Here is an 18,555-nt window from a genome sequence, read left to right as displayed (position 1 = left end):
CTACAATCTTGTCCCTGACATCCTTGGAGAGCTCTTTGGTCTTGGCCATGGTGGAGAGTTTGGAATCTGATTGATTGCTTCTTTGGACAGGTGTCTTTTACACAGGCCACAAGCTGAGATTAGGAGCACTCCCTTTCAAAGTGTGCTCCTAATCTCAGCTCGTTACCTGTATAAAAGACACCTGGGAGCCAGAAATCTTTCTGATTGAGAGGGGGTCAAATACTTATTTCCCTCATTAAAATGCAAATCAATTTATAACATTTTTGACATGCGTTTTTCTGGATTTTCTTGTTGTTATTCTGTCTCTCACTGTTCATATAAACCTACCATTAAAATGATAGACTGATCATTTCTTTGTCAGTGGGAAAACGTACAAAATCAGCAGGGGATCAAACACTTTTTTCCCTCACTGTATTTGAAAAGGAAATAAAAACCCAACCGCCCCCCCCCCCCGCCGCCCCCACTACCTCTGCTACGTTGTCCCATTGAGGTTAATAGGATGGATCGTGCTCCATGGGCATGAAGCACAGGGTCGCGTTAAGGGAGGAGTGTGATTGGTTGAAATATCCCCGCAGCAAGACGCAGCTCACAGAGCAGAATGAATGATCGGGCTTTGGGTCACTTTAAGTGGCACGAATCAGTGGGGGTGGTGAGGAGCTGAGTTCATCGGACACATCCCCGCGGTGACAGATGGACCGCTCCGTATGAAACGTTACCATAACGTGCGTAAAGATAACTGAACGTGCATTGCCAGTATCCTCGTCAAGAAAATGTTTTCAATATTATCGGAGTAAATTAGGAAATAAAAAAAAGTTTCCTGGATTCCTGTCTGGCTGTCTGGCGCGCGGCTTAGTGCGCTTGTGTGGTGGTGACGTCACCCCCCCCCCCCCCCATGCACGCTCCACCCCAGACGTCTTATTTCGCACAGACACTGGGGGATACTCCATCATATTATTGTACTCATGCTACTGTAGTGACATGGAATGGGTCACTATGGCACGTAGTGCTGGTTGCTGGCAGAGAAGGGGATCTGCTGTTGTAGCGGCCCTGTCTGCCAGCAGGTCATGTGATAGGCGGGAGAAAGGGATGTGGGGCAAAGGTGACAGAGGGGGGCACGTGAGAGAAAGCCCGGGAACCTTCTAGCAGGTTCTAGAAGTGGGGCGTGGCCGAGGGCGGAGCCAGGCCACGCTGGGTGGATAAAAGGGAGACCCCGAGCAGGAGTCGCGGCTGTTGGTTTGGAGTGGAAGCCGTCGTGCTGCAAGAGTCTTCATCACCTCCTCGGCGTTGTTGGTCAGGCAGCCTGGTAACTGTCCTGCCCATAGTGTAGGTGCTCCCTCTACCTGTGAAGGCTATAATCAATAGAGTGCCTCCTATTATTAGTGTCTCCGAGTGAATCGCTACACCGCCATGCGGTGTAAGATCAAAGGAGGGAGGTGAGGTGAGCGAGGGAGATAGAGGAGGGAGGAAGAGAGGGAGAGGAGAGGGGTGGGGAGAAAGTGAAAGGGCATGAAATGGAGAGCAAATAAAGCGAGCAAAACGGAAAGAGGAGGGCGAGGGAAGGTGCCAAGCAGTTGGGAGAGAGAATTGTGGAGAGGCGAGGGAGATTGAGACGGGAAAGGAAGAGGAGGGAATAAGAAGAGCGAGGGTGAGAGGTGAGAAACAGAGGGAGAGAGAGAGATGTGGGAGGTACAGTGGAGGGAGGAGAGGTAGATGAGGGCACAGAGGAATAGACAAATATATAAAAAACAGAGACACAATGAGAAATCAAGACAAATTGAGATATACAGCATGGGGAAGGCAAGATAAAGGTTGAGAAACACCGGGCACTATATAAGAAAACAAGATTTACTGGCAGCCTGGGAGGGACAGATAGACGATCACGTGCAAAGGACGTGCGGGTTGCTAGTATTTGGTAAAATAACGAATATCTCTAACGATCATTAAATGGTGCTTTATCTCTGTTGGCAGCCCTGAGCCAATTCTGGAAATTCCTCATCCTAATAATGGGATAATTTGAGTCCTGCCTGGGATTTGAACTTGCAACATTCCGGACTCAAATCAAGCTCTCTGCCACAGCACCGCATGTTCAGGTTATATAAACGTGTATTTAAGCAAACAAGTTTTTACAAGACAACATCATTATCCTCGTCATCATCCTGACGAAAAGTATTTCCTTGGAGAAAGTTTATAAAAAAAAAGACAATTCCTATTGTAGCATAGCACAAAGGACAATTTTATTTCAATAAAAATATGATCCCCCATTCCCAATTTTATTTTTCCTGTGCTATCAGGATCTTGTCATGAGGTAGAGTATCAATTTGAATCGCTCACAGTTGTATCAGAGAATGGCCCAGGAAGTGGATATTGCAGAGCTACCTCTACAACTCCTTTACACGACCTCTAACCCGCACAAAAATACTCTCCCACCCACACCGCCACTGACAGTAATGTTCATGGCATGACAATGAAGTCGATATTTTCATAGGTGGGAGATGTTTTGTGTGTGCGCAGAGATTTGTGGCTGGGCTGAGACAATTTAACGATTCTATCAATTGTTTACAATCTTGAAAAACACTTGACAATACAATGGCACATCAGCATATAACGTGCTGGGGTCCCTTCAAAAATTATCCAGAGTTATAATTGGGTTAAGGTGAGGGGCCTTGAACATAAGTAGATTCTGAATTCATCATGGAAACGCTTAACAGCATTAAAGTGCTCAACTGCAGCAACAACTACGCTATTAGACCATCACAAATACTATTAATTTGCAGCCTGACATCTATTCAGCATTAACCACATTTTCTCATTACCTTAAAATATAAGGTTGCTAGTTTAAAACCCAATTGGGGATTAACTCGGCCTACCATACCTTTGGGGCCAATAAAAAGAGTGGACAGTCAACTATGGTTGCACTATGCAGAGACTGTCTCCTACCACGGTAATGCGCAGGATTTGTCAGTTGAGATAAGCATTGCTACATGTTTTTTTATTGAACCAGGTAAGGTCCCACTGAGCTCTATAGCTCTGTTTCAGAAGCGACATGGCCACAAACGGTAGCTCAAGGAAGTGGCTTATCACGTAGAAATGCATGCTCGTTTGGAGCAAGGAGACACTCTTGAGGGAGATGCACTTTAGACATTGACCACTGTTCTCCAGTGAGGCTATCAAAAGTACAAACACCCCCGTCGTGGTCAATGCTTAAACATGGCACGCTCCACACAACTGCAGATTCCAGAAAAAGTTAAACATTTACCCTGGCAGGAACACCACCCTTGTAATCATGCTGCTACACTAAGATGGAGCTGTGATTAAGTATTGTCTCGATGTTTGCCCGTAATTGTAGTTTGTCATTTTACATTTTACGTGAGGCAGAGCTTCGAGCTTCTGTTGATCATTAAAGGCGTATTATACACAATGTACTGATACTGCATGTCACTGTAGCTCACTTATACAGTGAGGGAAAAAAGTGTTTGATCCCCTGCTGATTTTGTACGTTTTCCCACTGACAAAGAAATGATCAGTCTATCATTTTAATGGTAGGTTTATATGAACAGTGAGAGACAGAATAACAACAAGAAAATCCAGAAAAACGCATGTCAAAAATGTTATAAATTGATTTGCATTTTAATGAGGGAAATAAGTATTTGACCCCCTCTCAATCAGAGATTTCTGGCTCCCAGGTGTCTTTTATACAGGTAACGAGCTGAGATTACGAGCACACTCTTAAAGGGAGTGCTCCTAATCTCAGCGTGTTACCTGTATAAAAGACACCTGTCCACAGAAGCAATCAATCAATCAGATTCCAAACTCTCCACCATGGCCAAGACCAAAGAGCTCTCCAAGGATGTCAGAGACAAGATTGTAGACCTACACAATGCTGGAATGGGCTACAAGACCAGCTTGGTGAGAAGGTGACAACAGTTGGTGCGATTATTCTCAAATGGAAGAAACACAAAATAACTGTCAATCTCCCTCGGCCTGGGGCTCCATGCAATATCTCACCTCGTGGAGTTACAATGATCATGAGAACGGTGAGGAATCAGCTCAGATCTACACGGGAGGATCTTGTCAATGATTTCAAGGCAGCTGGGACCATAGTCACCAAGAAAACAATTGATAACACACTACGCCGTGAAGGACTGAAATCCTGCAGCGCCCGCAAGGTCCCCCTGCTCAAGAAAGCACATATACATGCCCGTCTGATGTTTGCCAATGAACATCTGAATGATTCAGAGGACAACTGGTGAAAGTGTTGTGGTCAGATGAGACCAAAATGGAGCTCTTTGGCATCAACTCAACTCGCCGTGTTTGGAGGAGGAGGAATGCTGCCTATGACCCCAAGAACACCATCCCCACCGTCAAACATGGAGGTGGAAACATGATTTAGGGGTGTTTTTCTGCTAAGGGGACAGGACAACTTCACCGCATCAAAGGGACGATGGACGGGGCCATGTACCGTCAAATCTTGGGTGATAACCTCCTTCCCTCAGCCAGGGCATTGGAAATGGGTCGTGGATGGGTATTCCAGCATGACAATGACCCAAAACACACGGCCAAGGCAACAAAGGAGTGGCTCAAGAACAAGCACATTAAGGTCCTGGAGTGGCCTAGCCAGTCTCCAGCCCTTAATCCCATAGAAAATGGAGGGAGCTGAAGGTTCGAGTTGCCAAACGTCAGCCTCGAAACCTTAATGACTTGGAGAAGATCTGCAAAGATGAGTGGGACAAAATCCCTCCTGAGATGTGCGCAAACCTGGTGGCCAACTACAAGAAACGTCTGACCTCTGTGATTGCCAACAAGGGTTTTTGCCACCAAGTACTAAGTCATGTTTTGCAGAGGGGTCAAATACTTATTTCCCTCATTAAAATGCAAATCAATTTATAACATTTTTGACATGCGTTTTTCTGGATTTTTGTTGTTATTCTGTCTCTCTCTTTTCAAATAAACCTACCATTAAAATTATAGACTGATCATTTCTTTGTCAGTGGGCAAACGTACAAAATCAGCAGGGGATCAAATACTTTTTTCCCTCACTGTAAGCACAGCAGTTGGAAATCCTTTAGTAGGGGTAGAGATGAAGGTGGTGGGCAGTTACCAATTAAGGGAATTGAAAATAATTGTACAGAGATGTTTTATCATTGATGCACATTGGCCCTTATTTTGGTTTTGTGTAGTGGTAACACCTGTGTCTCACAGCAACAGGGGCCTGTGTTCGATTCCTGACTCGTTTCTGCATGGTGTTTGTATGTCCTCCCCTCCCTCCCTGTTCTGCATGGGTTGCCTCCAGGTTCACTGGTTTCCCCCTATTGCTAAATCAAATGCACAATATAACTTGTGTTGGCCAAACATCCCAATGCGGAAAAAATACCTGCAAGTTACTCAATTGGGATCACACACAGTAGCAGCAACATTGCCCCTCACTGCGAAAGCTTAGTAGGACGCTCGTGAAAAAGAGTGTTGAGATTCAGTGAGGCTTTCTTTGGTAAACAAGCGTAACAATAATTACGCCATCATCTCCATCCGTGAACTATCCACTGCTGGATTAAGGGCTCCCCAAACCGTTACCATCTTTCATGGTATTGCGATGTAACAATCCATAAAGCACCAACACACAAGCTGATTTATTCACTCCATCTCCCTGGTGGACGTTCTGTCAGGAAAGACCCCCCCTTTTCGGCTGTCACTCCACCATTAATCACAGTGCTTCAACATGTCGAAGCACTATCAGCGGGATGAAACTTCCTCCAGCCATTGTCTTACTCTGCTGTATGCAACCACAACACTGGACAATGCCACTAAATTAAAGGTGCCGGATATTCCCCAAATAAGTGAACCAGCAGCTATTCTACTATTCCACAACTCCACAGCCATCACGGTATTGGTACAATGGGCCGTAGACACTGGTACTGGTTATCCCTTTGAAGAAAAATTGGTCCCTGCCATTAGAATGTGGAATGTCCACCACTGGCTCAGGGCACCAAAAAGACAAGTACCACCCCAATGCTCATTTAAGCAGGAAGACAGCAATATTGTAGGTGTGTGTGTGTGTAGTTTGTAAATCAGATTTCATTTATAAAAATGCATACATCAAAAAAGCATACATGGATGGCTTGGTGGTTTCCGTGACTAAGCGACTGACATTCGAAAAGTCGCGAGCTCAGACCCCAAGTGGAGACGCAGTCCTCAGTCCTCTGGGGCTGATAAAATGATTACCACTTTGTGGGAGGTCAATAATGGCTGGCCCACTGCTGTAGAAATGTGGAATTGACACCACAGGCTGCAGGCAGACGCTGCGACGTTGCACTTTGACAAAAAGCAACAACGGCAAAGGCTAACAGAGCAAGTCTATGTTGCCAGACGGGATTTTAGCACCACCATAGGATATTAGTACCATCTATTGTAGCCATTCACTTGCATGGCTGATAACGGTGAAATAATTGACAACCCAGTAATGGTAATCACGTAACGCACTGTTGTTGGCCAAATCGTGAAATTCGAATGACAAATGTTAAGCCACTTTAGGTGATCCCGACCAGTGAAATATCTGGTCTGGGCTCATGGACTACATTAAGAAGTGAAGAAGGGGGACCTTACTTGTCTGGTACTGTATGGAGTAGCCTGTGAGCCGGCCATTGATAAGCTCCGGGTGATCCCAATCGATCTTGAGCGAAGTCTGCGATGGTCTGTAGAGGCGCAAATTCTCAGGCTGGCTGGGCACTGTGAGCATACGGCACGCACATACACACACACACAGGCACACGAGTTAAATTAAACAATAAAACATTGTGGAAGTCCTGAGTGTGACATTAGACTGCGTAGGGAGTCACCTGAAAAGAAAAACCACTGTTGAGGAAAGCAATGGGAAAACAACCTCAACTTTTATTCCCTCAACGGCTCAACACCCAGATTGGAATTGCACGGTTTTGGAGACTGCCTGAGCCATGGACCTGCCCTTGGGCAAGAGAACCTTAATCGAAAAGCGCACCCACACTGCATGCCTTTTATGCAGTCGCATTTGTCTGGAAAATTACTTTAAATTACATTTCCTAGGAGAGAACGCCTTTCAAATAGGCTTCATGCAGATATGTGGAATGGCATATATTAAAGTTGGGTTTAATTGACTCTTTGGTTGTTTAATAAGAATTGAGTTTAAGAAGCGATATTGGACTTTGCCGTAATTTACATTTTTCCTTGCATTAGGACCCCGCATGCTTCTATTTTAATAGCAGCATGAAGGGACCTTTTTTAAGGCCTTGTGTGCTTTCCAAAAATATGGTATTTAATACAAAACCTTTTACATTCGTATTAAAAAGGACTTTTTCATCATCAAGTATTAATACGTTTTCATCATCAAGTATTAATACGTTTTCATCATCAAGTATTAATACTTTTTCATTATTTTTTTCATCTGTTACAATGTTGGTGTTTATGTGATACAATAAAACAAAAAAATTCATTCATTCGATTTTAGCATCGCCTTTATGGAGCTGTAATTGATGAGAAAATGGTTATTGTTTACATTTATATTAAGTCAAAATGTTAACACCCATTCACGGAATTAATGAGGTCAAAAAATATAAAGCATCCACTTGAACAACACCACATATGGTATTTGATTAAGCAAGGGATGTGTTAGCTATTGTATAGGTGGTCGCTTCAATTCTGAAAATAACAACCCAACCAATATTATTACCACGTGTTAATTATGTGATTATTTGAGTGACCCTTGAGGGATGATAGCAGAATCAGTCCCTGATAGTGATTTCAACTTATGACCTTGATATTGTTAGGTGAGAGCTCTGACTAGCTTGGCTCTATGGATAACAAAAAAAATCATCATATTTGTCAATCACACTGCCCTGAAAAGGATAGAAAGATATATATATAAAAAGACAACGTTTTTGGCAAAGGTTATTCTTGATTGCACATGACATATGAAAGAATGCCAATGCCCAACAGGCCACATACTTTTATATTATTCATATATTCCTTTTAGGGGAGTGTGCTTAATGTGTAGAGTTTGTATTATTTGTGCAAATGCACCACTGTATATACAGTGTCACAAAATAAGTACATTAAATCACTGAGTAAACCCTGAAAGTCAAAACCGGTCCAGAGTTGTCCTGCTAAAGACAAAGGCTGCTGAAACATGGAGGTCTGTCACAGGCCCATAACCTAAGTAATGACAAGTGTTCTTTTATTTTTCTGGTGGTGAGACAGACCCTCGTCTGTTAAATTAAGACCTCTTTCTTAACTTGTTGCATCCAAACTGAGAGAAGATGTGACGCACGTGAGTATATGCCTGGTTTTTTTTTCCGATGATAATTAGGCAAGTGCATCCACTTTGTCCTGTATGCAATAAGGAGCATTACACAGCCACAGGCTGCCGAGCCATATACAAGTGCTGTTTACAATAATTTCACAACCTTTCTTCTTTATTCATTATTTAATTTGCAGCTGACAGCCACAAGCAAAACACGTGCCAAACGCCACGGGCACAGGGCTAAAACGGAGACAAATGGGCTCGGTGGAAATAGATTCCAGGGATGACGACGGCAAGAGATAGTGGGGTCATTTAGTTTTGTTGGACATCAACGTAAAGTTGAAGTCAAATACACAAGCCCAGCAACTGACCAATTATTCTGCTCTAGCGCTTGTACTGTGCATGCCAGCAGAATAAACTCCTAAATGTCACAGAATGCTCATATCACCGTGTGTTGCAGTGTGTTCCTGAGCTGAGACAATTGGAAGTGGTCACCTTCGCTGGTGGTCTTCAGCTTGTGGTGGAATTCACACATTCCCACGGTGGAGGCAATTTTATCCAGAGGACTACTTGAATTGTGAAAACTACCAAACTTACACGAGGTTATACGTTTCACAGGAGATCGAAGCACAGGAAGTAGCTGTGTGAACCTGTCTGGTCAGTTCACTGGAGTGTCGTGCAGCAGGGTGGTGTAGTGGAAGGTAACACTCGCGCCTCAGGGCAAGGAGGCCCTGGTTTTGATTCCTAACTCGGGCACCCTTTTTGTTTAGAGTTTCTATATTTTACCCCTTGCTCTGCATGGGTTTCCATGCAAGATCCGACCATGTCTGTCTGGTGCTCGTCGAGCTGCATTGGCTTCCAGATGCTGAACGAATACACCATGAGGTTGCACTCATTGCACACAAAGTGCTTGCACACAAATGAACCACAATACCTCGCTGACCTCGTCAAAGAGCATGAACCATCACGCAAACTCCGGTCATCCTCGTCGCGGCATTTGGATAACGGTTGAACAAAGATGATTACTGCGTCGAAACGTTTTCAGATGCGCTTCTGCGGCTATCTGGAACGCTCTTCCTTCCGATATGAGGAAGCCACTCGAACTATGCACTTTGAAATCTAAATTGAAAACGAATTTCTTTAGAACTCCTTTATGTGTTTCGTTTGTTGCCCTTCCCCTGCATGTTAAACACATGATCTTTAACGGAAATTGGTCAAACATCCCTATGCAAGACCCTCCTCAAAAGTCCAAACACTCAGGAAGGCATTCCTGTATATGTAAACGAGATGGTAATTGTTATTATTATTGCTATTATCTTCATGTCATAATGTATTCATTCTATTGAATGCAAAGGGCTCTTTCATTTCGCAATATGTGTTTGATCTCCGGACTTAACGCTCCCGAAAAAATGTGTGAAATTTCATTTTTAAAATTAAGTCTGCGGGCAAAAATATTGAAGTGCTAGATTGAAGTGCGCTATAGTAATTGGCTGCGGAAAAGTGTATTGGTACTATGCAGTCATTGATTTTTAAGACAAAGCCTTGGAGGTAATGCATTGCTCATTAACATAGCAAGTGAGGCATGCGTTAGATGATGAACTGTGCCATGTGTGGTAATAAATGAAGAGACACAACAGCGTCCTTCAGTTTCTCTGCAGCCGTGACGAACCCAAGTGACTTTCACCCTTTGTTTGACTTGCACACAGCGGCATTCAGTTAGGTACAGACAATGTTTAAATGTAGGCAATTCATTTTCCAAAAAAACTCGCATTTGTTCGGCATTTTGTAACGGTAAAGGAACACAGCCTTCTTACCTTAAATTGCAACACCAAGTGTGTGTGCAAAGAATAAAAATGTGACTGCATCTCAAAATGCTATACAAATAAGGGAAAACATTCCCATCTGCAGAGTTTGAAGAAAGGGGCCTTTTTATACATCTTCATACATTTGTTGTTATAAAAGCAAATGAGGGGTACAATTCAGCATGTCGGCGAGGGAATTGAGACGCTATGCTGGTAGAAGTGCGAATGGAGACAATTCACAGAGAGATTGGAGCAATGTGGTACAATTCATCACCATTGACCTTCTCTGAGCCCAGCGGTCAACATTCCACATTCCCATGGAAGGAGCCAGTCCCATCAAAACACATTCTGCTCAAGTAGTGGCTTTGGTTAGAGAAACTTGACTCACAAGTTCAAACCCTGATCAGGGGATTCGCCTAGCTCATTATCCCTCCAGTGTCAGTAAAAATGATTTACACTTTGTAGGAAGTCAGCGGTTGTTGCTGTTCGACTTTATGCGTAGACTTGTCCCGCCACGGTGATGTTGAAACTCCACCAGAGAGCCAGGGACACCAACAGAGATGCATGAGATAAAGTGATGAGATAATTTTAATGTTTTTAATAGCTTGTTTACGCATTTATTTAAGGTAATTCATTGAAATATCATTATCAGCAACATGTTACATTCATGAGCATCTCTGGAACGTATCCCTTGCCAATAACGAGGGAATACTGTACTGTATATAAAAATGTATCCTTCTTCAATCGAGCCACAGGGTGGTGCTCTTACTCCATTGGTGGCCCAAGGCAAGGGATGATGTAAATTCCACATTCCAATGGAAAGTGCCAGTATATTCAAAGGACGACTACTGTTAACTTCTGACGAAGTAGAACTATCTTATCTATACAAGATTGATGATTGTCTAAGGCAGCTAATCGAGATTTAAACTTGCAAACTTCCCATTGCGAGCCAGGGAGATCTTCTGCAGTCACTTCTGGCCAGATTGTCAAATATTGTCCTAAAAAAAAGTCATCATTCGTGCTGTCCCAGTGCAACGCAAAATATGTACCCATGAGCAAGAGTATCAGCACACCCCAAAGATGTAGAGTTGTAGACGTTCTCGACCAACAGGTGGTTTGTTATTTTTGTCCAGCGGTATACATGAGCAATTTCCCATGGCTCATTTCAACTAGACACTGTTAGCTTTCACTTGATAAAGCTAACACGGTGCAGTATTTAAGCTATCTACCAAGATACACTGTAAAAAAAAACATTTAATATCATGCTATTTTCTGCAACGATTAATCACTGGGCTGAGACCATCATCGCAATACCGTTGAGAATCTCATTCAATGATACATTATTTGGTGATGCTGCATTGGCAGTGGTGCACAAGCACAATACATTAAACAAAAACTAAAACTAATTCGCCACAAACGTCACCAATTATGTACTTTTCCTCTTAACGCAGTGCTGTTGACAAACGTGTTGAGCTTTTGGTTTCATGACCGGGTGTGTGCCCAGATTTTGAACTCAGTTTCCCGGCAGTGCCGGCTTAATTTCCTCGCCATGTAACACGGCCACTATGAGCCATCAACCAACCAGCCACCTTACGCGGGTAAAACACTTTGTCCGCTGTTTTTGAATGCTGCATAGGCTCGGGCCTGTCCGCAGATGGCAGGCAGACTGCACATATGACACGTCACCGTGCCTTCGCATACAGTCGAGGCGCAGGGGCAGCGACTAACACAGCGAGGTGAGGCAATACCGCCCCCGTTACCAAGGCGATGTCAATATGAATCGTCCTCAAGGTCTTCTCGTGACTAACGGAGCAGCAGGAGAAGCACACTGCGTGCAGCGACGGTGGCTGCATGCAACCGATGGAGCTGTGCTGTGAATGTTCGAGCCATTGAACCGACGTGTGAATGAATGAGTGAGTGAGCAAGGGAGCGGGTGAGTGAATTTGCTGGTTAAGGGGGGACAAAAATCTTCCGTGAGAGTTTGTGTGTTTCTAGACTCTCTTTTCTCTTTATATCTTCCCCCCCACCCCCATCCCTGGTCAATGCACCCAGAGCTATACAATAGGTAAGAGAGGCAGCCCATTCATCACTACTACTGCTTTTATCAATGAGACGGGACCACCTGCTGCAGTTCTGCCCCAGTGCGTCTGAAATGCAGCTCTCACTTCTCCCACACTGCCCCTACCCCCACCCCCTGCCTCCATCTCCGCTTCAATCCAATACGGCTGCCCTTAAATTCACGGCTTTCCCCCACGTCCTCCGATTAGCACGGTTGGCTACGTACGGTGCGAAAGAAGTTCAACATACGTACGTACGTACATACATCCACCTCGTGCATTCACTGCAAGTGGATTGATCGAATGGTTGATGGACATTATTTAACCGGGTGAAAACCCACGGAGGCTCATTATCTATGTTTCATACGGGATCTGAAATATATTTCATTTCGAACCAATGGCAAATGAAAAATCACAACGGGATTTGTACGCAGTCAGATCACTCAAATTCTTATAAGGGACCGACTCAGAGTCTCTGCTGCTTCTAGATGAAAGAAGAATGTCTGTGCTAAAAAAAAATATTCAAAGACTTGAATTTTTCTAAAATTCGGAAATAAAATAAGATTTTTTTTGCTGAAATGGGAGAGAGATGCCGTGGTAAGAAATTTATTTTCTTGCTGAAGTGGTTTTCCCACCTGATGATAATTGCCTGTGTTGCAATCGAAACGTCGTGATTTATTTTATTTTATACCTACGTGATTTTACCAAAAGAACCAAAGAGTATGGATTTCTGCAGTCACGAAAGCTTCAAATCAAGTGCGCAGCAAATAATCGAAATTCCCTGGTAGGTTTGGGTGAAGCTACTTGGTAGTATCACGGTGTAATGCGGAAAGAAAGTGTTGTAGATGTAGCCGGGAAAAGAGGTTGTGATGGGTGGGATACAAATGTAAGGTGGGAGAAGGGCAGGTATAGAGACAGGTATTGGAATGGTACCTAGAGGTTAGTGGCTAAAAGGGGATATATCTAAAGGCAAATTTTACGGGTCGGTAAGATCGTGCTTTGGAGGTCTGATGCCAACTTCATAACATTTGCGATATCTGTGAGAAGAAAGAGAGCGGTGGTGCGGTAAAGTGGCATTCAATGATATCCGGTCACGATGATCTCTTCACGTTGACCTAGACGCCGGTGCCCGTACGTGGGGTGCGTGTTCGGCGGATGTTCGTGCTCACCTCCCTCCGGCGTGTGGAACTGCTGCCGGGTGCTGGCCGGGCCATCGCTCTTGCGGTTGAACACGCAAACTTCCAGCTGATAGAGGCTGTAGGGGCGCAGGCCTGGAACCACGCCGTGCGTGCGGACCGGCTGGAACTCCAGCACCTCCCGGTTTGACCGGCGTCGCCTGCGGTCCCCCAGCGCCCGCACGCGCCAGTAGTGCACCTGCATGGCACGGTCACATGATGGCACCGGGCTCGGCTCGGCTCAATTTGTAAGGAAGAAAGTCAAGTGTTCGCACGCTATGTAGCCAACCGTGCTAATCGGAGTTGCGGGGGAAGGACAATAAACTCAACACAAACATAGTTCTAAAGAAATTAGTTTTCAGTTTAGATGATTTAAAAGGGCGTAGCTCCAGTGGCTCCCCAATTTCGTAAAGAACAGCATTCCAGATGGCGCAGAAGCACATCTGAAAGTGCGCGACATGGTCACCATCTCTGTTCGATGGCAAGCCAAAAGCCGCTGGGAGGATGACCGGAGTTTGTGTGATAAGTGTAAGCCAAACGTGCAGCATCGATTTTTTTATTGGTATTGAAAATGTCCACTTTTCTATAGAAGGGGGCCAGCACTGCTGATATTTCCAAAAGTTAGTAGTCATTTAGTGACCCCAGGTAGATTGATATTTAGAGTTGACCCCAGAGATTGATTATATTTCTGATCACTCTTTCAATTGTGAGTTGTGTAATCAAATAATAGCACTGCACGGTGAGATGTTCTTAAAACACCTAAAAACTAACACATTTAACGTACCATCACAGAGGTGTATAAGGTGTGCACTGATGTAGGATGTTGGTGAGCACTTATGGAGGTAAACTCTATAAATTATGGGATGGCTATGGCCAAACACCATGCTTGCCCAGCTAGCTGCCTTTGCTTCCCCATTGTTGACGGTGAAAACGCAACCTATCGTAGGTGCTCATGCAAAGGCTGAATCAGCCTTGGGGATTCAGAGAACAAGTTAATACTGGTTGATACTGGAATTGTGTATATATTCAGGAATCTTTCCCGACAAAAATTCCCTGTAAATATATATATTTTAACAGAGTGTTGGGGGCATGTTCTGTTAGTGAGTACACATTAAGCTTGGCTTTGCACACGAGGGTGTAGTATTTGTGTGGCCTGCATTAAGACCGGCTCACTTTTGCTCACCTTGCAAACTGGACTCGATACTAATTTTAAGGTTAAGTCAGCTTAGCGAGGTCCAGAACAAGTTCTGAAACCATACGCTACTCATATTACGCCATGGCTGGGAATCTCTTTCAGGCCACTGAGCTCCGAGCACAGAGCACAAACATCAGCACCACTGTTCCCCACACATTGCACACACCGTGCCACCAATCCCCACAAATGCCCACACACCCCTTTGACAGCGACCTTGCTGCTAACCATCACGCAAAGGGGCACGGACGCAATATCAAGAATTTCAATGCAAGTCCTTGGAAAGGGGCTGCGTCAGTGGCTGTCGGTCAGTCAGCCTGCGCACGACATTCAGGAGCGTGCACGACAGCATGTCACGGCAGGACGGCGGGGTCAATCCTGACACTGCAGAGCTGTCGAACACGCTACCGGGCTCTCGCTGATTAAAGTCACCCTGGTGTGTGTGCAGTGCATACACCCTGCGCTTGGGCACTCCTTGCCCATAATTTCCGCTGGCGAGAACGCGTTAATCACACACGCGCGAGCTATGATGCGCTGTCCCGGGCAGGTGGTGCTGCAACAATGACGATTGACTTACAATGGAAAAAGGTTGCGAGGTCAAAACGTGGCTCTGCAATTAAGTCACTCTACCATCCGTTTAGGTGTCAATAAAGTGAGTACCACTTTGAGGAGAACTGATCAGAGTGCGTAACCCTGCAAATGTATTTCGGAGGTTATACGTTGAGATCTGTGTTTTTAATTGTTGTAAGGATAATGTTAATGAAGGCTGGTACGGCACATGGGGGGGGGGGGGGGGTGGCCAGCACCACGACCTCAGCCTTTGTCTCCCCAGTGGCAATGTTTACACACCGCACCAAATACTCATTTGAAGCCGAGTCGACCTAGGGGTGGCCCAGGACTGGTTCAGATAATCGGCACTGGTGTTGGCCGTGAGTGGGAATTGAACTCGGGCCACTGGGTTCATAGCGCAGCGCGCTAACCGCTACACGATTACTCCCCACCGACACAACACAAGCACACTCGCACACACACACGTATATGTACCCTGTAGCCCAGGATATGTCCGCGCACTGACTCCAGAGGCACGGGCTCCCAGGTCACTTTGATGATGGTGCTGTTCAGCACCTCAACACGCACGTTCTTGGGCGACTCCAAAGGAACTGCAAAAGGATGCAACGACATCAATTAAGACGTCCTTACCTTGAACATCATCATGGCTGTTCATAGTAAAGCTCTAACGACGATTTTATTTGTCAACGTAACTAAATTCATTCTCTGATGGTACATGCAAGAATGTATTTTTTTTGTTTCATTGTCATATATGTAATTCTTTCTGGTGACATCGGCAGCCACTAGTCATTGCCAAAATCAAATGCAAAAAACCAATACTCCTTAATTAATGAGGGTAAAACCCCTCTATGCCTCCCATGCTGCAGCATGGCCAATGCATTTGTGGAAGGGATGTCTGTTAACCCGGAGGTAAATCAGTATGTCAGGGATCAAGGCAGAGAAAGGAATACTCACGACACAGCAATGATCGTCACTATGGTGGTAAAGAGCACAGACTGGTCGTGAATATATTGGGTCACTTGCATCACCACACTCCAGGCTATGGCAAACCGTGATTTGTTGCGTTTGGCAGAGAAGTTGTAGCCAAAATATAAATGTTGATTGTACTTAATGATGAATTATTGTATGCTCACACCACAATTAGACATGATGTTGTACAGACAAAGCAACTTTTCAGCTTATGGTATTGCAACAAAGCAGCTGAATGTTGATGAGTTAAGTTCATGTCTAACAGTTTCTAAGTGTTTTTGGTTGGGTTTAGGTCGTATTAATTGGCCAAACAACCAGCACATGCTTTGGATCAAATTATACACACGGCAAATTACATACACGGACTGTATTGATTAAACAGTAGTTAGTGTATTGTGCCTTCATTAATTTGGAAACATTTTACCGTGAATGTGGCCGAAATTTGATCTGTGTTCTAATTTGGTTACAGTAATATGATTGTGTATTAAATATGTTAATCTGGCCAGGCTGTCCTGTGTTTAGAGCATCTGATTTGGACTGACAAGGTTGTCAATTTAATTACTGGTCTGGGTTTTACTCCAATAATAAAGGACCCCCCCCCCCATATGGGAGGTCTTCAGTGGTCACTCGATGGAGAGATTGGCACCCTCCATGGGAACGAGGAATTTCCACCACTGTCTCAGGGCTGCTAAAGTAGATGAGAGGCACTCCATGCTCGTGTGTGCAAAGAGACACTATAAATGTTACATGATGGACAATGAGACAGAGGTGAGTAATCATGGTGACAATAAAAAGAATGATGATGGCAATGCTGTTGGCAATAATACTGCTGATGATGAAATGATGATGATGATAATGTAAATATAAGATGATCATTGTGATGGCTTTACAATAGTGGATCATCGCAGAATGGTATTCAGCCTAAGTAATGTGGACATTTTGCAATAAGACGTTACATTAAGAGATTCAGTCAAGGGATTTGGGAGATGCATAGTGAATTTCTCAGATGTGTCCAGGGAATGTGGAACAGTGGACAATTGTCCACTCGATATTCCATCACTAGACGTTGTTCACCATATTCATAGTGTAGTGTTCCTTTAGTCTCCCATTTGTGCAGAATGTATCCGCAGCATCCATTAGTTGATGATAATAATCATGGAGAAAATGTATGATGGCTACAAGAGTGGAGTACTGTATATTACAGATGTGTCATGCACAGTATGTATGCTGAAGTTATTGCACACCGTACATAGCCAGCAGTGCTAATCGGAGGTGTAGGGGAAGGACAATCAACTAAACACTAAAAGCAGTTCTAAAAAAAAATAGTTTTCAATATAGATGATTTCAAAGTGTGTAGCCCCAGTGGCTTCCTAGTTACGGAAGAAAGAGCGTTCCGGACTGGCGTCAGAAAGCGCGCGGTGCGGTGACCGTCCTTGCTCGACGGCTAGCCTACATCCGCCACTGCCGCGAGGAAGACCGGAGGTCCCGCGATGATGGTTTACGCTCCATCCTCACCGTCCTCCCCAGAATATCCGATAACGACGTCGGGCTCGGGTCCCAGGCCAATGTTGTTGACGGCCCGCACACGGATCTCGTACGGCGAGAAGGTTGGCGTGCCCGACACAACCACGTGGGAACGGTTAAGCACCGTCTCCGTCGTCCACTCCGCGTCGCCGCTCGACTGGAGACGCCACGACACGCGGTAGCCGAAGCCTGGGCCGTTCTGGTCCACTCCTCGCATGGGCTGCGTGCGCGAGAGATCGGGGAACGCGTAAATTTGACGGGGAACATGCCTCTTGCTGTCCTTCAGGGTTTAAGTTCGTTTGACCGGGTAATGGCTCGAGAGACCAGGATGAGTCTCATTTGTGTGCGTGACCTGGGTCACCAACATGACAAAAGCAAGAGTGTAAAAAACAATGTACAGCAAGTAAGAAATCAGAGCAAAACACAAGCATGCAAATTACACCACAACAACAGCCTTACTAGCAGAAATAAAAAAGAGTGCACAGACCTAATGAATATTTCCAGTATCAAGAGTTCGTTTGGAAACATTACTTTTAAAAAGTATTCATAGGAAAAAATAATCTACAGATACATCAACGCATATATACAGGGTGATTACTGCACTTGTATATTGACATACAAGGACACTTATCAAATACAACTGCAAGTGAAGTTAAGGTAAAGAAGAGAATTGTTCCGGGACAGGCGGTACAGTGGTCAGGCAGCATGACTCGCAATCGGAGGGTTGAGAGTCCAAAATCCTGGGCAGAGGTCGATTCATCACTTGCAACTTTATGGAAATAAAAAAATGAAATGGCCCTCCACGAGGGGACTGGACCACTCGGCAGGAATGTGAAATTTTCACCACAGACTTAGTGCTATGAACAAAAGGTGACAGCCTCCTCAAATTCATTTGAGGGGGGGAAATCACAGATTTTTTAATGCAAAAAAATGCCGGATTGAATGACAGCCGATCATCAACCATCTAAGATTGATACAAAATATGTACCTATTTGTAACA

At 44.6% G+C, this 18,555-nt stretch overlaps 1 protein-coding gene across 12 annotated transcripts in view; it reads right to left on the bottom strand.

Annotated features, from left to right (window-relative positions):
* The window catches only part of NRCAM (neuronal cell adhesion molecule), a 261,902-nt gene that overhangs the window by 53,468 nt on the left and 189,879 nt on the right, over nt 1-18,555 (bottom strand). For all 12 annotated transcript variants that reach the window (XM_032954073.2, XM_032954071.2, XM_032954080.2 and 9 more), the window contains 4 exons: nt 17,547-17,775; nt 15,537-15,652; nt 13,295-13,499; nt 6,598-6,720 (listed from right to left, as the gene is read on the bottom strand). In XM_032954073.2, the coding sequence (XP_032809964.1) occupies nt 6,598-6,720; nt 13,295-13,499; nt 15,537-15,652; nt 17,547-17,775 (673 nt within the window). The remainder of the gene's footprint in view (nt 1-6,597; nt 6,721-13,294; nt 13,500-15,536; nt 15,653-17,546; nt 17,776-18,555) is intronic.

This window comes from Petromyzon marinus, chromosome 14 (genome assembly GCF_048934315.1).
Source record: "Petromyzon marinus isolate PM22_M1 ecotype Great Lakes invasive population chromosome 14, UKy_Petmar_22M1.pri1.0, whole genome shotgun sequence".
Lineage (NCBI taxonomy): Eukaryota > Metazoa > Chordata > Hyperoartia > Petromyzontiformes > Petromyzontidae > Petromyzon > Petromyzon marinus.
Note: the sequence above shows the minus strand (reverse complement) of the source record. Positions and strands in the feature narration are given on the sequence as shown.